Raw genomic sequence first — 23,682 nt, forward strand, 5'->3', positions numbered from 1 at the left:
TAATAACACCACTAACAATTTTATAGTCACTACAATGTACAGTAATGTTAATGACAGGATTTCATGCATATAGCATCTGACAACACACCCTCAACCAGAATGTCCATTTCCCACCACCATTGTCTCTGGTCCTCCTCTGACACACCTACCCACTGTTTCCCTGCCATGGTTAGCTCAGTTCTGTAGACCAATTCTCAGGTATTGTTGCCTTTGGCCATTTGTTGATCCATTACTATGCTTCTTTATATCCCACCTATAAGAGATATATTTCTGTATCCAACCCTTTCCTTCTGGCAGACTTCACTCAGCATGACACTCTGCGGATCCACCAAAGAAGCAACAAATCGACTGATTTTATCTTTTCTTAAAGCTGAGTAATATTCCATTGTATAGATATACCATAGTTTCTTTATCCAAGTGTTCTTGGATACTTGGTTCATTTCCATATTTTGGCTGAAGACCTCCAGAACCAGCCACCACCATGCTGAGTGAGACCACTCTCCACACGCATGAAGGTACCGGCAGAGGAAAAAAAGGCATGCGGGTTCCGGGGCTGAGATCTCCAAGCCTGCTCGGATCGGGGCTGAGCATCCTCCACCCAGATCCTCCATATTCCAGTAGGCAGGGGTCACACTCACCAACTGGCCCCTTGGCGTCATGTAATCCCATCAACGGCCAACACCCAGAGACTATAAAACCCAGATCCTGGAAGCGTGCCGCGAGACATTTTCTTATCTCATCCTTACTTTGGACAAACTGGCAGGCTACCAAATGTAACCTGCCCACACGGCAGAGTCTGGCGAACTCCCTGTGGCTAACCCAATGTGCCAAATACCAGAAACAATGATGGGTCTCATTCTCCTAACCCTGAAAGAGCCTTGAATATGGCATATTTAAAAAAATCTCAGGGCTACGATGAAGGAGACGTTACTGGGACCTGCTCGAGGCAATCGACGAACAGCAGGATGGTCGTGATTGTCGTGGCTATTATAAATAGTGTTGCAATCAAGTAGAAGCACAGATGCCTTTTTCTAAGAGTTTTTGAGTCCTTGGGAGTAGACGCCAAGAAGTGGAATTGCTGGATCATAGGAATGCTCAGGTTCTTAGTTTTTTGAAAAGTGTCCATATTGTTTTCCAAAAAGACTGGGCTAGTCAACATTCACACTAGCAGTGGATGAGTCCCTTTACTCCCACAACACCCCTCCACACACCAATGCTGGTTGTTTTTGTTCTTCTTGATGTGTGCCCATCTCATTACCTCATTTTTATAGATTAGAAAACTGGTGTGGGGCTGGAAAGATAATACAGTGGGTAGGGCATTTGCCTTGCAGATAGCTGACTGGGGTTCGATTCCCAACATTCCATATGGTTCCCTGAGTGCAGAGCCAGGAGTAACCCCTGAGCATTGCTGGGTATGACCCAAAAAGCCAAAAAAAAAAAAAAAAAGAAAAGAAAAGAAAAGAAAGTTGGTGTCTCGAAAAGTGACTTTTACAGAAGACTCATTGTTGAATGACTAGAGACAACCAAAAGTCATGCCTGTGAGACCCTCAGCATCCTGGGAGCTATCATCAGGTTTTGTACTTAACCGACTATGGCAAGAACTAATTGTCACACTGAGACTCAAAACAGTACAAATGTTCTAAACAGTCTGCTCTGCAGATCAGATGTCTTGACATCAGTGTTAACTGGGCCAGCATCAAGTTATTGGTAGGGCTGTCTGCTTCTGGAAGAAAAAGTCACTTGGTAGACACCCTGTCCTGAGATGCCTTAAAACAGAAATTTACAAGAGGTCAGACTCCTTTACTCAAAGTTTACTAGGGAAGGATGACGGAGGGGCCTTGCATGGGAGCACACGGGAGGCACAGGAGAGGTACATGGGTGGCCCCACACAGGGAGAACTGTGAGGACGTGGAAGCTCTAGAACAGGAAATTATAAACCATTATGTCTCAGCTAGTATGTTCCTCTCCGTTGCCAGAAAAGATTGCCCTTGAGTCTAGGAGTTGACCTTGGCCCACTGGTCTGCTGTGGTGGGTGGCACTTGGCTGTGGCATTTGGCATTGCAGGCAGCGTTTGTCTTGTAGAGATGAAGAGTGCTTGGCCTTCCAGGGTGGAGTTGCTCATGACCGCCACCTCAGGAAGGTTCTATGGATTGGTTGCTCAAGAGCTGGCGCTCAAGAATTCACATCTGGGGACTGGAGCAATAGCACAGCAGGTAGGGTCTTTGCCTTGCACGAGGCCGACCCAGGTTCAATTCCCAGCATCCCATATAGTCCCCTGAGCTCCTCCAGGAGTAATTCCTGAGCACAGAGCCAGGAGTAACCTCTGTGCATTGCCAGATGTGACCAAAAAGAAAAAGAATAAATTCACACCTGCCTCACTTGGGGGCACAAGGTGGGGGGTGGTGGTGATCAAAAAGTAGTTGCCTAGGAGACTTTTAACCTTAGGGCAGATTCCTGGAGGTACCGAAAGGCTGGACCTAGTAGGGGCGAGGACCCAGGTCCAGTCCTTATTCTAGCTCACATCCACTTTCATTTCCCAGGGTCTGCGGACTACCTCCCTGGCTCTTGCCTCCTTCCATCTTCAAAGCCAGCAGTGGCCAAGTAAGTCTTTCTCACTATTGCTGACGTTTTCTGACCTCTCTGCCTTTATTACTAATTGAAGATGATTACTTTGGGCCCATCTAGACAAACCAGGAATATTTGATTGAAGGTCCACTGATGTTACCTTAATTCTCTTGTCAAGAAATATATTGACATGTTCTGAGCAGTTGAATAATGACACCCCTGAAATTAACTATTTTATTTATTGGCTTTTGGGTCACAACCAACAGTGCTCAGAGCTTACTCCTGGCTCTGGGCTCAGAGATCACTCCTGGCAGACTAGGGTGCTGGGGATCAAACCTGGGTCATGTTCAAGGTGCATGGGTGAAAGATAAGCACCCTACCCACTGTACTATCACTCTAGCTCTGTGATTAATTTTAAAAGGAGCCCATTAGATTCAGGTCACTCTAAGGGTGTGATGGCTATGTAAGCGCTAGCCTCAGGTGGGAGATAGTATAGGGGTTACAAGACACTCATCTTGAATACTATGGAGCCAGGTTCAATCCCTCTCGCCATATCTGGTCCCCAAACATTGCCAGGAGTGAGCACAGAGCCAGGAGTAAGCCCCCTGAGCATGGCTGGGTCAAAAAGGAAAAAAATCTAGAAAATGAGAAAATAAAAACGTTCTAGTCTCTTAAATTGATATGACCTCATTTATGGGCTGGAGCGATAGCACAGCGGTAGGGCGTTTGCCTTACAAGCGGCCAACATGGCCGACTCAAGTTCGATTCCTCCGCCCCTCTCGGAGAGCCCGGCAAGTTACCGAGAGTATTCAATATGCCAGACACAGTAACAACAAAGTCTCCAATGGAGACGTTACTGGGCCCGCTCGAGCAAATCGATGATCAACGGGAGGGCCTTTACCTTTACCTTTACCATTTGTGGTTGCATAGTTGTAAGTGAAGGTGGTTAAAAATCCTAAAATACTGTTTTTAAATAAATTTATGACTTATTATCAGTAAATGTTTGATTTAGATACTCATTTTATACATTTCCATACCCCTGGATAGCATAAACATTTCTTGGGTAAGGCTCTCAAGTGGAAAAAAACTTTAAGAAGCAAAGTATGCAAACCCAAAACTCATTAACTCTGGTGTTAATGACTCAACAAAAAGGACTAGCAATCCCAGGAAGTTGACTAAGTTTTAGCCAATCAGTAACTGTCTTCCTGTGCGTCTATTCTCCATAAAAATGTCTGTGAGTTCCTGCTATTGGAATGCTCCTTACTGGCTTGGGGTTGGTACTGAACAATTTAATTTACTTAGCTCAAATAATTCTTGAAACGTTTAACATGCCTCAGTTTACTTTTATTTTATTATTTTTTTTTTTTACTTTTTTGATCACACCTAGCAGTACCCAGGAGTTCCTCCTGGCTCTGTACTCAGAAATTACTTCTGGCAGTGCATGGGTGAACTATATGGGATGCTGGGGATCAAACCTGGGTCAACTGTGTGCAAGGCAAATCCGCCCCCCCCACCCCCACCCCATAACGCTGGCCGGCCCCTCAGTTTACTTTTTAATGCATTCTTGGTCATTTTTCTGTGTACCAAATCCACTGATAATTAGATAGTGAAATACTAGGTAAGGGATGTCTGGCAATGGGTTCAGAAAGTAATAAAGCCAAGACATGGTCTGAAATGATGATCCTATCACCAGCCCCAAGCTCCTGATAGAACACACCAGTCCAAACCAGACTGAGGATTGTTAACCCTCCCACGGAGGCCGCCCAGTGGCAGGAACCGCCTTACGAGAGCAGGCCTGCAACAGGAAGTTCCCCTGATAACACAGAAAGAAAACTGTCAGACTCTCAAAGTCCTTTTCCCTGGCTAGCCCTGACTTCCAAGAACAGAGGGGACTGGCCTAAGGTTGTGGACACGAGGCAGCCGCAGGCTCATGTCTGTCTGCACAGAGCCCTGATATTGGAAAGAGACCTAGAAAAGCAGCTTTTTCTTTCTTTTTGGGTCACACCCGGCGATGCACAGGGGTCACTCCTGGCTCTGCACTCAGGAATGACTTCTGGTGGTGTTCGGGGAACATCTGGGATGCTGGGAATCAAACCGGGTAGGCTCTGTGGAAGGCAAACGCCCTACCCAGAAAATCAGCTTTGCGAGAGCAAGTGGTTGAATTCCACACCAGGGAGTTGCCACATCCCTCTCTTCTCCATGTGAAACTTTCCCCCTTGCCTTCGGGGAGCACTCTCCATTCCAGGGGTGTCCTACCTCTCACCTCGGGGGTCTTTAATTCCTTGGCTTTTACTTTGCAGATTTCTCTGTCTCTCCCTCTCACACATTTCCTAAATAAAATATTTTGCCTCATTGTCCTCTGTAATTTATTTCTGTGAGAAGAGACAAAGAACAGGGCCGGAGCGATAGTACAGTGGGTAGGGCTTTTGCCTTGCACTCAACCGACCCGGATTCAATCCCTGGCATCTCATGTGGTCCCCCAAGCACTGCCAGGAGGAATTCCTGAGTGCAGAGCCAGGAGTAACCCCTGAGCATCGCTGGGTGTCACCCCAAAAGCAAAAGAGACAGACAGACAGACAGACAGACAGACAAAGAACCTAGGACCCTGAGTGGCTGGCAGGACTGTAATGTCAGAGTGCTGGGCCTTATGCAGAATCTTACCTGTCCTGACCACAGCCCTGGTCATGATGGGTCAGGCTGGAGGTAGAAGCCCTCATACTGCATGACTATTCCTGCCCCACTGGCAACAATAACACAGGAGGGTAAATGTGTCTAATGGCTATCTATGGGTTTTTTTTTTCCCCAACATCTTTTCATCCCGGGTTTTCATTTGGGTGCTGGGGCTCCCAAGCAGTGTTCAGGGAGCTCAGAGGCTCCTCCTGGTGATTCTTAGTCAACCAGGTTGGCAATTCAGTGTAGGGCTCAAGGATGCAGAGTTGCCCAGGCCCAGTGGTGCCAAGGATAACCCGGGTCACCCTGGTGGCTCCCCAGTCCCTCTGGCAATACTCCAGGCTAGGGGGACCATGCGCTGCTGGGGATCAAATCCGATTCAACTGCACACAAATACCTCAACCCCTGTACTATTATTCTGGCTCCTCATCCTGGTTTTATTGCATCTTCCTCTCCTCTACCTCCACAGCAGGGGTGGGGAAGCTTCTCTGTCTGGGCCATTTGGATATTTATAACATCATTTGCTGGTCATAAAATATAGGCAGATGGGCTGTGGGCAGCCCATGAGAAGCATTTGTGTCTGTCCCATCATGTACCAAGGCCAGGCCACATAATTTCTTGGCTTATATGACCTAAGGGCCAGTCATTCCCTTTTCTTGCTCATAACTGCCAATTAACCAGCTCTATCTGGTGTGACCACACCGTAGAGCATGAGGGAAAGAGTATTGCATCACCCTCTACCAAGGATGGGTTGGTGCCAGGGAATCCAAGTTTGAGTCTCACCTCTCAAAGGCCCATTACTCAGAACACAAGGGTTGATGTAAGAAAACCCAGCTTAACCCGATGCTAGCAAACAGAAGAAGGTGAACTTCTTGTCCTTAAAATATCCAGGATAGTACAGCAGGTAGGCACATGTCTTGCATGTAGCTGACTCAAGTTAGATCTCCAGCACTCCATATGGTCCAGAAAGCACCACCATGAGTAACCTTTGAGCACAGAGCCAGGAGTAAGCCCTGAACACCAACTGGTATGCCCCCCACCCACAAAAGAAAACTCTAGTGGGGAGTTCTTTCAGATGGGGTAGATATGTTTAGGGTTGAAAAGGGGTTTACATAGGATTGGTTGAGAAATTAGAAGAAGCTTAATCTCAGTTGGAGTTTATAAAGGCATTTACCTAGAATCAGTCAGGAAAGCTAGAAAAAAACACCTTATGGTTATAGGCAGAACCAGGGTGTTCTGTCTCAAGGCCAGCCAGGCTGGTATCAGTGATTAATGGATACTCAGAGGATGTGACATAGCAAGGCACACATTCTTTTCTAAGGCCCGCACAAAACCTCGATGAGTCCTTCCAGGGTTCTCTCTCCAAGGGTTCTTGGGCATTATAAGCCTCTGGGTTATCTCAGAGGGCCTCTTTTCTCATGTTTCTTCCACCCATTACTACCTGATTCAACAGCAAACATACAAAGCACTGCAAAGACCAGGAGGCTGTAAGAAATGCATGTGTGAGGAGCAAAGTGGTGTCTCCAACGCTTGTTCACTTATAAGAGGGTGAGATGCTTCTCATCCAAGAAGGCACAGAGGTGCTGGGGTATTCAGATGAATGATCGACTTGCTTCCTTCTTCACTCTGTGTCATGGGCTGGTGTCTATGACCTCACATACTGGTGCTCTTCTCTCTAAAGGCACAAACGCCTCCCTCACAACCTATGGAAATGCTTAAGAGTGAGTACAAAACTAACAGACAGGAGTCCAGGTGACAGTTGGCAAAATCAGGCCCTTTGCTATACAACTTTCACAATTTGGTGAGATCCTTTTTGCTTTTCACCCTTACATTTCAATGCCACCCTCTGAGAGACTGATTTTCTCTCAGACTAGTTTGAGTAGAATTTATACCACTTGATACCAAAAAAACCCTAAGAGACTTAGAGTGAAGCATTACTTTATGTGTTTCAATTATTTTTGTTATCACACTCTAGCTTGAGTAGCACTGTCATCCTGTTGTGCAGTGGGTAGGGCATTTGCCTTGAACGCGGCTGACCTGGGTTCGATTCCTCCATCCCTCTTGGAGAACCCAGTAAGATACCGAGAGTATCCCGCCCGCACGGCAGAGCCTGGCAAGCTCCCTGTGGTGTATTCGATATGCCAAAAACAGTAACAACTCTCTCAATGGAGACGTTACTGGTGCCCGCTTGAGCAAATCAATAAACAACGGGAGGACAGTGCTACAGGCTACACGCTAGCTTATGTAAATACAGAGTTCATATCATTTTCACATCTGACAGTACCAGATTTTTTTTTTTTAAGAATTCCAAAAAGCATTTTTTTGGACTAGAGTGATGAAGGGGGGGGAGGGCAGCAGTGGGTAGGGCACTCATCTTGCATGATGCTGACCTGGGTTCAAATATGGTGACCATATATGGTCCCCTGAGTGCCACCAGGATTGATCTCTGAGAGCTTCTGCGTGTGGTCTCCAAACCAGCAAAAAGTATATTTCTAACATATTAATGTATTTTTAAGGTTTAAAAAAAATTCCTACTAACAAGCTACCGAGAGTCTTTTGCCTGCATGGCAAAGCCTGGCAAGCTACCCGTGATGTATTTGATATGCCAAAAACAGTAACAAGTCTCACAATTTGTTGTGAGACGTTACTGGTGCCCACTCGAGCAAATCAATGAACAACGGGAGGACAGTGCTACAGTGCTACAAATTATTAGAGAAAAGTAAATATGAAGGGGCTGGAGCAATAGTACAGTAAGTTGGGCATTTGCTTTGCACACGCCCAACCTGGGTTCGATCTGGGGCATCCCATATGTTTCCCCCAGGCACCTCCCAAAGTAATTTCTAAGTGCAGGGCCAGGAGTAACCTCTGAGCATCACCAGGAATGATGCAAAAAGCCACACACACACAAAAAGTAAATATGAAGAGATAGCACAGGTGTTAAGATGCTTACCTTATACTCTCGTTTGATTCCAGTACTATATATGGTCCCACCCCAGCACCATCAGGAGTGATCCCTGAGCCTGATCTCTGGGTCTTATAAATATGAATTTTTAAAAAGTATATGTGAATAATACAAAATTATACCATTTATTTTTAACTTCAGCACATTTTTGGACTTTATAGTATTTGTATTCCATAGTCCAAAGCTTACACAAGTTCTGATGTTTTGTAAAAGACAACAAAGTATACGTCTTGTTAGAAAACAGACTACATGAGGCGTGAGAAATCGATGAACAACGGGAGGACAGTGCTACAGTGCTACACTCTAGATTACGTAAATATAAAGTTCATATCATTTTCACATCTGACAGTACCAGTACAGCGGGTAGGGTGCCTGCCTTGCATGCGGCCGCTCTGGGTTCGATCCTCAGAACCCCATCTGACCCTCAACTCCACCATGCGTGATCCCTCCCTGAGTGCAGAGCCAGGACTAGCTTCTGAGCCCCATCAGGTGTGTCCGCGAAACAAGACGAACAAACCCAAAAATACAGAATACGTGTCATTGTTAGAAAGGAACAGTTGATCCCTTGTGTCGCTGCAGTGTTAGGAGCACACGTACAGCAGTGGGTTGTGGCGAACATTCCTGACTTTTCCTTTTCTTGCATCTTCCCCAAATAGATCGATATATATGTACATATATAAAATATTAGATAGATAGATAGATAGATAGATAGATAGATAGATAGATATAGTTGTTGAAAGGCACAGAGGACCAGGAAGACGGCTCAAAGGGCTGGAGTTCATGCTCTGCATGCAGGAGACTAAGATTCCTGTAGCACAGAAAAGCACCCTCCATCCCAGTTAGTGGCTTCCAGATAGATGCAGAAATCATCTAAGGATAACCGCAAGCGGCACTTCCCCCTTTAGGTCCAACTTCCGGCGGCCCCGCGGCTTGCTCCTCTGGCCGCCCGCAAAGCTGTGCCCGGCAGAGGACGCTGCGGAGCCCGGACGGGACGAGTCCACGCGTGCAGCATCGTGGGGGGGGGGGGAGAAGCGTCCTGCAGGAACTCGGCCTTTTCCTTCCCAAAGTATCTCGAGAGTCTGCGCTACCCACTTTACCCAGCACCGATTTTTTCTAGCTTCGGGTGCACTCCTTCAGATGGGAGTTTCCCGGAGAGGGGCGGGTGAGGGAAACACACAGATGGCCCCGCGCTCCCCCGCCGGTCGGGGCCGCGTGCGCCGGCCCGAGAAGGCGGAAGTAATCGCGGCGCCGGAGCGTTTCCCCCTGCCCGGTCCCGGGTTCCAGGCTCTGCATTCGTCCTCCCCATGGAGGGCTTTTGCGAGTCGAAGCTGGACGCCAAGTCGCTGGTCAGTCCTCCCCCGGGCGGGGCCGCGGGGCCGCGTGGCAGCGGGGCGGGCGCGACCGTGCCCTCACTGATGGGTGTCTTGTCTTCTTTGCTTTCCTTCCAGGTCACCAACCAGGTGAGTGCAGCATCGTGGGGGGGTGGAGAAGCGTGCTGAAAAGACTCGGCCTTCTGCAAGCCTGATGATCGCTGTGCCCCGCCTCCGGGAGCCCGTCTGTCCCCCACCCAACTCGGCCCTGTGCCTAGCACCTCCACGGCCCACCCTCGGTCTCGCTCCTCCCTCCACCGCCACCCTGGCCTGGGGCAGGGTGGCCGCTGGGCATGGTCCTGGAACCTCCCCAGGCCCCAGCCCGGAGGACGCACTACACACCTGGAAGTGGCGCTCCCGTCCCCGGGTGCTGTGTATTGGAAACCCAGCGCCACCTGATTTTACAGGAAATGACTGACGTTTTTGTAAGGCTTGCGCCTCTAGCCTTTCCTAGGGTTTTTAGAAAAGGTTACTTTCAGGATAGGGAGCTTTATATCTCTTTAATCGTGGTTCAGGGCATGGATTCTAATCCAGGGACACGAATTTGATTTGGGAGGCGGGGGTGGGGGTGGGGGACAGGGTTTACTCTTACTCCTGGCTTATTCAGGTATCACTTTTGGCACTTGTGGGGGGTGGGGGGGGTCGTGGGGATGGGAGTGGGGAATTGAACCCAGGTCAGCCGCGTGCATAGCAAGAGCCCTACCTACTGTACTATTTGGCCCAAGAATTTGATTTTAAAGTATATGGAGAGAGAGAGAGAGAGAGAAGGGAGAATCTCTGTGTGTGTTTTCCTCACCAGCTTCAGGCAGTTTTAAACATTTAAATCAGTAAAGGGCAATAAGGCTAGAGCATTTTAGGTCGGAAACTACTGAGGTGTGTACATAGTAGGAGGAAGGACTGAGGTAAATAATTGCAAGGATGGGCTGGAGAGATAGCTCAGTAGGTAAGGTGCTTGCCTTGCATGCAGCTACCTCATATGGTCCCAAGGGACACGCCTGGAGTTATCCCTAAGCACGTTGTGTTGTAGCCCCTCTACCCCATCTCCCCACCCCCCAAAAAAGACCCAGAAAGGAAGGAAAGAAGGAAAACATGCCTTGAATGCAGCAGGCCTGGGTTCATAAGCACCCTTAACTTCCTGACACTCTTTCCCCCCCCTCCCCCAACTATGGCCCAAGAGCCAAAAATTTAAAATTTGAAAAATAATGCAGTCCAGGGGCTCAGATGTCCCATGACAGATGTTTTTGACATCTGTCTCTAGCTGATCTTGTCCTTGATTTGAGGATTCCTGAGACCAAGTAGTTGCTTAGGTCAAAACCTAGCCGTCTTTGGTTCTGTTATTGAGTAGTGCACTGTGATTCAAATTCATTTGTTTTAGTCAGTAACACACACTCTATCACATCCTAATGGGGCCGGAGAGATGGAGCAGGGAAAGAAGATACCAGCCTTATAGCCTTATAGCCTTATAGTCTGACATTTTACCTACATTACAGCATATGGACCCTTGAGCTTAGCCAGGCGTGACCCAAAACCAAAAAAATCACAACCTGAAATGAAATTGCATATCACTGAGCACTTTTCTTTTTTAACTGTGCATTTGTGTGTGTTGGAGGGGCACAGGGTGTAGGGGAGGGAGGAGATGTTTAAAACAACACAAGAAATTTGCAAAGGATTATTGATTCCTTGACCAATTTTTGTCAACTTAATTTTCCATAATTCCTTATGTTTTTCTTTCTCCTTAGGACAGATAAATATTCTATCATGTAACCAGACATTATTTCCATCTCCAGTTGGTTTAGCTTTATTAAACATTCTTTGCTGGAGCGATAGCACAGCGGGTAGGGCGTCTGCCTTGCACACAGCCAACATGGCCGACCCGAGTTCGGTTCCTCCGCCCCTCTCAGAGAGCCTGGCAAGCTACCGAGAGTATTCGATATGCCAGACACAGTAACAACAAAGTCTCCAATGGAGACGTTACTGGGCCCGCTCGAGCAAATCGATGATCAACGGGAGGGCCTTTACTTTAAACATTCTTTGCTAGGTATGTATTTATGGAACAGATAATCCGCAGTGCATTTTCTGAAATTCTGTGTATTTCGAAGGAGGGACACACCTGACAGTGTTAGGGGACCACTGTTAGGTCATTGCACTGTGACTCCAGGAAGCAAACCATGTTCTCCCGCCCTTCATGCCATCTCCTTCGCACTAGGCTGTGGATGGTTATTGGACTAGGAAACAGGATGTGTGTGTAATTGTGTCACAGAGGGGGGAACCGACCCCTAGCTATAAGGCAGTTCCGTTGTGCATGCTTTTGAAACTTACCAGTTATAACTAATATCCATTTGAATTCCCTGAGCTCTGACACCTTTCTTTCTTATTTTTCACCAATATGTGAATTAGCAAGACTAGTTGATACCACACCTCCAGTGAGAGTCCATACCACTGACACACTCTTATCTGGCTTTAAAAATCCAAGAGTTGTTTTATATATATATGTATATATATATATATGTATATATATATTTCTGTACCTTTGCAATATATATATATATTTCTGTACCTTTGCAATTCCTGGTGATTCAATTAAGAGAGGTAGTATAGGGCTACCTCTATTGCTACCTCTATCTTGCCAAAGGCCTACCCAGGGTTCAATCCCTAGCATCACATCGATCTCCCAAGCTCTACCAGGAGTGACCCTGAGCACAGAGCCAGGAGTAAACCCTGAGCATCACTGCGTGTAACCCTCAAACCCCAGCTCTCCCAGACACACGCAGTTGGGAGTGACCTCCAAACCAATTATATATATATATATGTATATATATATATATATGTTTACACACATACACACCCCCACACACACAGGCACTGTAGGAATGTGGTTCATTGGTAATGTACCTCACACTCATGAAACCGCGGGCCCAGTCTGTAGCACTGCAAAAATAAAAATGTATAAAAAATTTACTTCTCCTGGGGCTGGAGCAATGGCACAGCGGGTAGGGCGTTTGCCTTGCACATGGCCGACCCAGGTTCAATTCCCAGCATCCCATATGGTCCCCCAAGCACCACTAGAAATGATTCCTGAGTGTATGAACCAGGAGTAACTCCTGTGCATTGCTGGGTGTGACCCAAAAAAGCAAAAAAAAAAAAAAAAAATTACCTCCTCTTCCTGCCCTCTGGGCCCAAGCCACTATCCTGTGGTCTCTGTTTCTTCAGTAGGCACTCACTCACCCAGTTTCTTGATTACACTATACATCCTAGCCAGCAGCTGAATGAGTTGTTTGCAATTTAAATTAAACCAGGTCTCCCCCTGCTCAAAATTCTGTTAAACTAGAAAATAGTTTTTAAACATTTACCTTGGTCAGTAGGAGCCTCACAGTGGTTTCTGTAGTGCTTGACAGGCAGCTTCTGTCCAGAGAGCTCCTTACCGAACATATCCAGCCATTTTTCTTCTTTTTTTTTTAAATTAAAATCACCATGAATTACAAAGTTACAAAGATATGACTGATTTTCAGATGTACAATATTCCAATACTAATCCCTTCTCCTGTGTTCCGTATCCTCTACCAGTGTCCCTTTTCCCTTATGCTCCCCCTGCCCACATTTTATTCAGATCTCTGCATATTACCTCCTCAAAGAAATCTCCCCCACATCATCTCACCTCCCCAAGCCTTATTTAAGTAGCCTCCTAGTCAAAATCTGTTTACTGGGAAAGGCCTCTCTTTTTTTTACTGGTTTCTCTTCTTTTTGCTTTTGCTTTTTTGGGTCACACCAGGTGATGCACAGGGGTTACTCCTGGCTCTGCACTCAGGAATTACTCTTGGCAGTGCTAAGGGGAACATATTGGATGCTGGGAATCGAACCCAGGTTGGCCGCTCACAAGGCAAAGTTCTACCTGCTGTACTATTGTTCCAGCCCCTGATTTGTTGTTTTTGCAAATTTCATTGGCAGTTCTTTGTTTGGGGGCCACACGAAGTGATGCTGGGTTGGGGGAGTATATGTTACTCCTGGCTCTGCACTCAGGAATCAGCCCTGGAGGTGCTGGGGGTTGGGGAAAACCCCAGGCAGCACATGCAAGGTGAATGCCCAACTTGCTGCGCTATTGCTCTAACCCTACTGACAGAATTAGCTGTAATTGATCACAGAACATCTGATTTGGGGAGTTCATCTGACTGTTTGGGGCTTCCTCTTGCCTCTGTGCTTAGAGATATTCCTAGTGGTGCTCTAGGAACCTTATGCGGTGCTGGGATGGAACTAGGATTGGCCACTGCAAGATGAGCACTTTAACCCCAGTACTGTCTCTCCACTTTTGTAATTTTTTTTTTTTGGTTATTTGTATTTGCTAAAATTTCTACAAATCAATATAGCTGAGATTACATAGGAGAATACTTGTATATGTATTCATGTTTGTTTGATGCTGGGAATTGACTCCTGGGCCCCACACATGGTGAATTTTTTTGCTCTACCACTTGGCATCCTCATCTCCAAAAGAATCCATTTTTAATAAGTCACACAAAGTTTATTGACAGTTACTGTAGCCAATTATATTTCTTTTGTTTTGGTTACGTATCCCTGTGTAACGAACAACTTCAAATTTCAGAGACTGGAAACAACTTTGCTTACTCATGAGTCTTTGGGTAACTCTATGTGGATATGGCTTACTTTCCTCTTAGTCAGCGAACTTTTCAGTCATCTTCCCGCCCCATCGGGATGCTCACTCACATGACACGTGGCTGGTGATGACTTCCTCTGTGAGCCCGCTTGAGCTCATAATTGCAGTGACTTGGTTTGCTTCTTAGAGCCTGAGGTCCAAGTTTGAAGCTGCCCTTATGTAAGGAGGAACCAGCCGCTTCCTGTCCTCCCGAGGACAAAGAAATTCCATAATTCCTCTTCTCTGGAACTTTGCTAGGCAAAGTAATCACAGGGATAACTCAGTTGGGTGCAGCAGAAAAAAAAAGCTCTACATCTTAATAAGATGAGCAGCATTAATAGAAGGGAAAGATGGAATTAATTGTTGGAAGGTTATCTTTGGAGATTAGTCACCACATATTCTGGAACATTCTAAATATTAATTTGATAAATAGTTATTTGTTCATTGATTACTAAATGTTGTTCCAGTAGTTCAGTAGTAATTCTTTGTTTATATTTTGGGCAATACCTGGCAGTGCTCAGGAATTACCCCTGGCTCTATGCTCAGGGGTCGCTCCTGGTAGGGTTGGGTACCATGTGTGGTGCCAAGGATTGAACCTGGGTCAGCAGCATGCAAGGTCCTGACTTTACAAAAAAACAAAACAAAACATCTTTTAGAGGCCGGAGAGATAGCAAGACCCCCAGATTGAGAAGTAATTTTTAGATCGATAATGCCCCAGCCCTCAAGGAGTTTGCATGTCTTTAGGGGGAGACAATAAATTGGTAAAGATAATTTCACAAAGTGGAAGAAAATTAAGCAAAGTATGTATGAAAGTGCCATTCAATAAAGGGATGACTTAATAATAATCTGGCAGACTTAGGCTAGAGCTAGTATGAATCCTCCAGTAGAAGTCTGCTGATAACTTGTGCTTCTGACCAGTTTCCATAAACATAAAGTACTTAACTCGGGGTATGGCCCAGAGCTACCCAACAGAACTTTGCGATGATGGCAAAGTTACACGTACCTGTGGAGCATTTACAAAAAACTTAGGCCAACTGAGGAACTGAGTTTTTTAAGCATATTCATTCCTGATAGACTGGTGGTACTTATTACTGAGACAGCTCAGGTCAGGCCTATCATGAAGACGATGAGCATTCTTGCCTCGTCTAAGATTTGTTCACTTTCTTTTTTGTTTGGGGGCCACACTTGACAGTGTTCAGGGGCCACCCCTTGCTCTTTGCTTATGCCGGCAGCTGCCCCCTGGCCTCCCTTGGCTATGGATCTAGCTTTCTGACCTGTGGTCACTTTCTTGACTTCCTAGCACTGAATTTGTTGAGCTCTTAGTTTAATTGGAATAGTGATTAGATTGCAGATAGGTCAAGTTGCAAAATCAATGGGATATGGAATTAGATCTCAATTCTAGCTCTCCTCTCCGTATCCTTCAATAAGTTTAATCAGTCTTCTCCTGCTAGCACTCCTGAGAGAGATTAATGTGTGCAGAACACTTAACATTCTTTCCATTTGAAAACTCCCATTCAGAAACATGAAGGTGTAATCTGTGACTATAGTGATGATTAAAATAAATTACTCGTGAAGTTATACTGGAAATGGGGACACGGAAGTATGAACCTAGTTTTTTGGGTGGTGAGGTTATGTCTTTTTCTATTTTTTTCCTGTTTTAAAAAATAAAAATTAATTTCAAACTGAAAGTCTTTTAATATTTTTAAATGTGTAGTCTTTAAATATTTTAAACATCTTTATAGTCTGTTTTATGTAACAAATAACTGGCTATCAGACCAACTAATCTCTTGTGTGACTAAGTTCATTTCTTTGCTGTTTAGTCTATAATTGCTTTCTATTTTTTAATTATTCCTTTTATTTCTGGGTGTTTTTACTTTTCTACTAACGAGTTTCTTTTCATGTTTTCCTTTTAGAGTTGTTTTCTTCATTTTCTGCAAGAATTTTGAGGCTACATCATTTTAATCTTAATATTTTCTACAGTGATACAGTGTTCTGTGTTCTACTTTTTAAAAATTCTCTTTAATATATTCTGTGTAGTTACTTTCTATTTAAGCTTAACCAACTTTATTGGGAGATTTGCTTTTAATTTGCATTTAAATGTTCACCTTTAAATTTGGAAAAGTCTATCAGGCACAATTCCAGCTTTCTTTTACCTTGAATACCAACTGCACAATGAATGATTCCTTTGTAACTCTCCTATTTCCTGCCTGCCCATTTCAGTGTTGTGATGGTCAGTGGGTTCTGATATTGTATTTCTTAATTGCTTTTCTGCCCGAAGTATCCTAGATAATCCAGTTTTGTGTCATGCTTTGAGAGTTAAAGACACAATGATTTCTGCTCTCATTTTGTATGTACCATAAAAATGGAACTAGCATCAAGGAGAGTACAGACTAAATAAGTGCAAGTACTGTCCAGGTGGAATTTTGGATATGACCACTGAACTGATTCAAACAAGCAAACAACTAAACCTTTAGGGCTGGGGAGATAGCACAGCAGGTAAGATGGTTGCCTTGCACAAGTTGCCTTGCACACTGCCAACCCGTGTTTGATCCCTGACACCCCACATCATCCCCTAAGCACTGCTAGGAAGGAATCCCTGAGCACAGAACCAGGAATTAGCCCTGAGCACAGCCTGGTATGATCTAAAAGCAATAATAAAACAAAAAAATACAATCCTGTAAGGGCCAGAGAGATAGTTCATTGGCACTTGCCTTGCATACCACCAACCTCAGTTCAAATCCCGTCAGTGCAGAACATTTTCGAGTACCACCAGGAGTAAGCCTTGAGTGCAGCCAGGAGTGGCTCAACCCCCCCATCCCCTCCAAAAAAAGGAAAGGAGCATTACCAGCAGTTGAGATATATGTCATATATCTCTTCCCACGCTTCCTCCTCTCTTCCCTGGAAGTCACGGTTATCCTTTTGTGTAAGCACGTTCTTGCTTCTCTATACAGTTTGCTCTCTGTATGTGCATCCCCAGACAGGATCGGTCTCCCATTTCCTAAGCTGAAGTAAAGGAAATAACCCCTTTTTTTTCAGTTTCTTTCAGCATCATCAGTGTTGAGTGAAGCTGAGTTCATCTTCATTACTGTACACTATTTTATTTATCCATTTTATTACTGATGAATATTTGGATTGCTTAAAGACCTACAGGCCTATTACATACAGTTTCTAGGAGCATTCTCTTCCATGGCTTATATAGGCACACTTTCTTAGGTTTTATAGACCATTAGTAATTCAATTCCTGGCTTGTAGAAAATGCATACATTTAATTTTAATAGGCAAAGCCAGTTTTCCCAAAGATTGTTCCAATTTAGACATCTGACAACTGCAGGTGACACACTCTTCCTTACTAACACTTAGGATTGTCAGGCTTCAAGTTTTGCCATTTGATATGTATGTGTGTGGGCATGTTTCAATGTGATTTCTTTCAGTTGGCAATTCCCTGTTTCCTCAGTAGCACATTTATTAGCCATTTGTCATTTATTTCTGAATTTATTGTCCTTGATTTTATATGATAAAGTTTTTTTTGCTCGGGGGCGGGGGGGGGTGAAGTCACACCCTGCAGTGCTCAGGACTTACTCCTGGCTCTGCACTCAGGTATTACTCCTGGTGGGCTTGGGGGACCATCTGGGTTGCCAGGAATGGAACCTGGTTCAGCCATGTGCAAGACAAGTACCCTGTCTGCTGAACCATCTTTCCCGTCCTCTGATCAACTCCTATTTAAAATAGCTATAGGGGCTGGAGAGATAGGACAGTGAATGAGGTACTTGCCTTGCATGCAACTGGTACTTGCATGCAACCAGGCTGAGTCACCCCCCAGAGCCTGAGCATGGCAGGGAACCTCTCTCTCACAACCCCAATAAAATGAAAAGTGTCTTTGTACTGTTTCCATTCAACAAAGTTAACCGTTTAGCACTAATATCCTGGCTTTAACATAACTTATTGCTCCAAAGCCTTTATGTAACAGAAGGAAATTTTTTCGTCACCCCAATTCTTTTATTTATTTACTGTTCCTTTTGGGGGGGCACACCTCGTGGTGCTCAGGGCTTACTCCTGGTTCGGCACTCAGAAATTACTTCTGGTGGTATTCAGGGGGCCATATGGGATGCAGGGGATTGAACCCAGGTCAGCCATATGCAAGGCTAATGCCCTACCTGCTGTACTATTCCTCCAACCCAATCCCAATCCCACCTTTTTTTTTTAAAGAGTGTTAAGGAATGATTTTTTTTTAAATTAGTGAATCACCGTGAGGTACAGTTACAAACTTAAAAAATTTCATGTTTGCATTTCAGTCATACAATGATCGAGTACCCATCCCTCCACCAGTGCCCATCCACCCCCACCATGTTCCCAGCATCCCTCCCACCACCCTGCCCCGTCCCCTCCATCCCACCCCACCTCTGTAACAAAAGGCTTTCCCTTTTGTTCTCTCTCTGCTTTGGGGTATTGTGGTTTGCAATAGAGGTATTGAGCGGCCATCGCCAATCCCACCTTCTTCATTTGGTGTTAGGGCCATACTAAGTAGTGCTCAGGAGCTATTCCCAGCTCAGTGTGTGAGGGTTGCAGTGCTCAGAGGACCATGTGGTTCTGGGATTGAACCCAGGGCTCTAACATGGAAAACATGCACTCCAGTCGTTTGAGTGATCCCAAGGAGGAATTTATCAAGGAACAAATCTTTTTTTCTGTCCAGTCAGCATGCATTTGATGCCATTTGTATGAAAGGTATCAGTGGCCAAGATTGTTTTTGTAAGTGCCTACTGTATACTCTGCACTTGCCAATGCTTTGGAAATTCCTTAGGTTTCAGAGTCAGTATTCAGAGCTGCATTTATTCGGCCCTGGTTGTTGCTATAGCAACAATGAGCCATCCTCAACAAGAGCCAGAGAGAAGTTTCCTGAGGTGGCCGGAAGTCGATAAGTATGTAATTGCTGGAGTCACACAGACTGCTTCTGCCTGGAATATGTGACCTTGTCCAGGCGCTCTGTGTCAACTTCTGAAATCCAGTTTTGTCATCTACTCAATAGCCTACACTGTCACAGTATTTCCAGGAGGCGGTTAGTGCATGGAGACATTGGGGACCATCACCTGCAGGCCTCTCACTGATACTGAACACAACTAAAACCACCTTCAGGCTCCATATCTCTGCTGGTTTCAGGCTGTAGGGAAGGAAAAAAATTGGCATGGTTCCATGTGTGAGGAGGAACGGAAAGGACAACCTTGGATTTTCAGAGTTTGGGTCAAGCGCCACTTGGAAGAAGCCAGCATGGAGTGGTTGGATTTGCTGCTTCTTGAACCCCTCTTCACCCCATAACTACTCATCCCACCGCACCCACACCCCAGAGCTGGTTCCAGCTTCTATACAGTTAGAACACAGAGGGGAAACTGCACATTCAAAGAGCAAAGCAAGGCTGGCGATGTAGCCCAGCTCATGAGCAGCGTGTGCGTGTGTGTAAACATGTTTGTGCGTGTTCATGTGTGTGCACATGTCAGGTATGTGGTTCAGCCCTAGAGTACTTGCCTCATAGGGTTGAGGCCCTGGAGTTGACTCCCAGCTCCACAAAAATAAAAGTAGTGAAACACTTGGCCTGGAGGGTCAAGCTGCTTAAGTTTTTTTTTCCATGGTTGGAGATGGTATCTCTGAAGCAGAAACCTAGAAGTTTTGTCTCGGTGGACATTTGGGGCCTGGCCTTAATGACTGATGGATCCTGGTGTCTGCCTTTCCACTGCCCTGCACCCCATCCCCCCCACCCCCACCCCCAGTGGCCGACTCAGACCCTTTGCAAATTCTCAGCACCCGCTTTCATTGTCCACCCAGGTGTCTTGCTCAACTGTGGCTATGACAAAGAACACATCATCCATTTTCGCACTTTTGGGTTCTGGAATGGGGAAAAAAAACACCTATCAGACTCCCACAAAAGTGAGGTCAGGGGCTGGAGCGATAGCACAGCAGGTAGGGCATTTGCCTTGAACATAGCCTCCCTGGGTTCGATTCCCAGCATCCCCTATGGTCCCCTGAGTACCGCCAGGAGTCATTCCTGAGTGCAGAGCCAGGAGTAACCCCTGTGCATCACCGGGTGTAACCCAAAAAGAAAATTAAAAAGTGAGGTCAGAGGTGCCCCCTCCTCCCTCGCCAAAGCATTTGGAACCTCATCAGTTGCAGGGGCAAAAGTGAAGGGAAACCCCAGCGTGGCCACACCTGCCTGCTACTTGGACACACCTTCTTGCTACTTGGACCGCATACCTGGTGGCGATTTTTTGTTTGTGTTTTTAATTGTGTAACACACAGAGTCCCTAGGGACCTATTAGTGCCTGGGGGGCCACGGGCTGCCGGGGATTGAACCCTGGGCCTTGGCCTTGCCACATGTGCACTCCAGGCCTTGAGTGACCTCCTCAGCCCCGCTTTGTCTTGCTGCTATTCTTTTTCTATTTGTAGTCTCAGCAGTGGCTGTTTCCTAAGCCTGTTTTCTATATATCCCTTGTTGTGCGCTGTTGTCCTTTGTTCTCTAGGCAGTATGGAACTATTTCCTTTCACTAGGGCAGTCACTGAAACTAAGAGTTGTCTGTGTGAACACAGTGAAGTGAAATGAATGTCTGCGTGCTCTGACGCCTGTGTGCTTTTGCCCCTGTTGCCTTGCAGCTTGTGGATTTCCAGTGGAAACTGGCCATGGCCGTCAGCTCAGACAGCTGCGGATCACTTAAGTACCCTTACGTGGCTGTGATGCTGAAGTTGGCAGATCACTTTGGCAAAGTCGAGAGCAAGTCCTTTGAAATGACAGTCCCGCAGTTCCAGGTTGGTGATTTGAGTTCCGCATTCAGGAACTGCTGCTGCCTAAAGATGTGAGAGATGTCTCGGGGCTCAGACTCCTTTTAGATGCACTTGCTTTGGAGCCCTTCCACTTACTGGATTTTGCAGCAGAACTGAATGTGTTTCCTGTGAGAATCTGGCATTTCACCTTTATCCTAATTTGCTGAATTTATGGACTCCCACTTTCCATCACTTTCCTGCTACTCTGATTCCTTTGGGGCATTTTTTGGGGTTTCTTTTCCACCAAATTTTTACTTCGTATTTAACTGTAATATTCTTTTAAAGTTAATGTTCAAGAGTGATAAGTTAAATGAGTCTTTGAACAGTGATGACCAGGAATTTTTAGTTAATCATGTTTATGAAGTAAAACTTGAGCGGGCCCAGTAACGTTTCCATTGGAGACTTTGTTGTTACTGTGTCTGGCATATCGAATACGTCACGGGGAGCTTGCCAGGCTCTGCCGTGCGGGCGAGACACTCTCGGTAGCTTGCCGGGCTCTCCGAGAGGGGCGGAGGAATCGAACTCGGGTCGGCCATGTTGGCTGCGTGCAAGGCAAAGGCCCTACTGCTATGCTATCGCTCCAGCCCAAAAGGAATGGTGGAGGGGGCCAGAGCGATAGCATAGCGGGTAGGGCGTTTGCCTTGCACGCAGCCGACCCGTGTTCGATCCCCGGCATCCCATATGGTCCCCAAGCACTGCCATGTGATCCCTTTTTTTTTTCTTTTGGGTCACCCCCAGCAGTGCTCAGGGGTTACCCTTGGCTGTGCACTCAGGAATTACTCCTGGCGGTGCTTTGGGGACCATATGGAATGCCGGGGATCAAACCTGGGTCAGCTGCGTGCAAGGCAAATGCCCCAGCCGCTGTACAATGGCTCAGGCCCCTCATGATACTTTCTTTTGTGAACTACACTCTTTTCCACCCTCGGCTTTATTTTACAATTCCTTGACAGGCAAAATTCTGTATTAAAACTATGCAAGGTGCTCCTTCAGTATTTGGGTATAATATGAGTTGATTAACTCAACCACCCAATAACCTGTAACTCTGTCCCGGGGGAAGGGTGCTCAGGAGGTCCTGCGGCCACTCCTAACAGACTTGATCGACCAGGCCCGAGGTGCAATGCTGGACCCTGAGGCTAAGGTGCTGCTTGGACCCTTTCAGACCAGCGGCCCCCAGAGCCACCCTGCCTGTGTCCCCAGGCTCCAGGGCTATGCTTGGTCATGCTGGGAAGACCACACAATGCCAGGGATTAAAGCCAGGATGAGAACCCTCAATGTATGTGCCCGGTCCCTCTTTCTGGCCTCCCAGCCCTGTAGTCTTCAGGATTGAGAATGTGGCCCGTTAAATACTGTTCAATAAATCTTTCTGGTGCCATCACAAAAGCATTTTTTTGGGTATGGTTTTCAAAAGTTTAATTATGAGCTAAGGGATGCTACAATATTATTTTTCAGTTACAGGGCCAAATCTCTCCTGTTCTGTTTGTTTTTGTTCTGTTTAAATGTGAAGAGAAAGAGAAAACATCTTGCAGTTATGAGCACAGCAGAGATTGGCCACTACCAGCCTAGTAACAGTTGTACAGTAGGGCTTTTCCCAAACTGCCCCACCTGGGGCTTTGCTCTTAGGGTATGACCTGGTCTCTTTCGGGGACCCATCCTTCTCTGGGTACTGCCTCAGTGTCTGCATTTGGATGGTGCCTTTGGCTTCCTTCAGAGCTGGTGACAAATTCAAACCAAAAATAATAATAATATATATATTTTTTTAATTTAAAATTGTGGGCCCAGAGAGATAGTACAGTGCATAGGACCTTGCACACAGCTGATCTGGGTTTTTTTTTTTTCTGGCCTCCCATATGGACCCTGGGAACCACCACCAAGCGTGATTCCTGAGTACAGTCAGGAGTAATCCCTGAGCATCACCAGGTCTGACCCCAAAACCAACCAACCAAAAAAAAAAAAGGAAGTACAAAAATAGAAAAATGTAAGGAGAGTGAAAAAGAGGGAAGGAGAGTGAAAAAGAGGAAAGGGAGGGAGTGGGGGGGATAGAGAAGGAGGGAGAGAGTGGGAGAGAGAAAGGGATAGAGAGAAGGAAGGGTAGGGAGGGAGAGAGGGAGGAAGAAAGGGATAAGGAGGGAAAGGGAAGGAGGGAGTGAGGGAGGGAGGGAGAGAGACAGAGAGACAGAGAGACAGAGAGAGAGAGACCAGCTTATGATGGGAGCTCACAACTGTGTGCTGCTGTTGTTTATTTCTCATGAAAACTTCTGATAGTAATAGTTGAAAATGTTACATTAAAATGCAAACTTTATAGTTTCTGGTGGTCAAATAGAATATAAAAATACCTTAAATATCATTAAAAGCAAAATTAATATTATTTTTTTTCTTTTCCCCCTAGAATTTCTACAGACAATTCAAGCAAATAGCTGCAGTTATTGAAACTGTGTGAAACTGATTGCTTGGTTGGTAAATTGCCGCGATCATTGTAAAATCATGGACTTCATTTTCTGCAGCTGCTTAAGGATAGACTAATGTATATTGAATAAAAACCGTGCTTTTGTTTCTCCCTTTTTATTTAATAAAAAAATGAGACCAACAGGAATTATTGGTACCTTTATGCATACCTTTGCAAATGTACAAAAAAAAAACACTAAATTGAACAGTTGGTGGTACTTGGGG

General features: G+C 45.7%; 1 protein-coding gene across 1 annotated transcript; it reads left to right on the top strand.

Moving 5' to 3' along the window:
- The first annotated feature begins 20,847 nt into the window (after positions 1-20,847).
- On the top strand, positions 20,848-23,605 carry COMMD6 (COMM domain containing 6). The gene is made up of 2 exons (XM_056109930.1): positions 20,848-21,000; positions 23,402-23,605. The coding sequence occupies exons 1-2, from the start codon at positions 20,875-20,877 to the stop codon at positions 23,450-23,452; spliced, it is 177 nt and encodes a 58-aa protein (XP_055965905.1). The 5' UTR covers positions 20,848-20,874; the 3' UTR covers positions 23,453-23,605.
- Positions 23,606-23,682: the final 77 nt, after the last annotated feature.

The sequence above is a fragment of the Sorex fumeus genome, unplaced genomic scaffold (assembly GCF_029834395.1).
Source record: "Sorex fumeus unplaced genomic scaffold, SorFum_2.1 ptg000008l, whole genome shotgun sequence".
NCBI classification, from domain to species: domain Eukaryota; kingdom Metazoa; phylum Chordata; class Mammalia; order Eulipotyphla; family Soricidae; genus Sorex; species Sorex fumeus.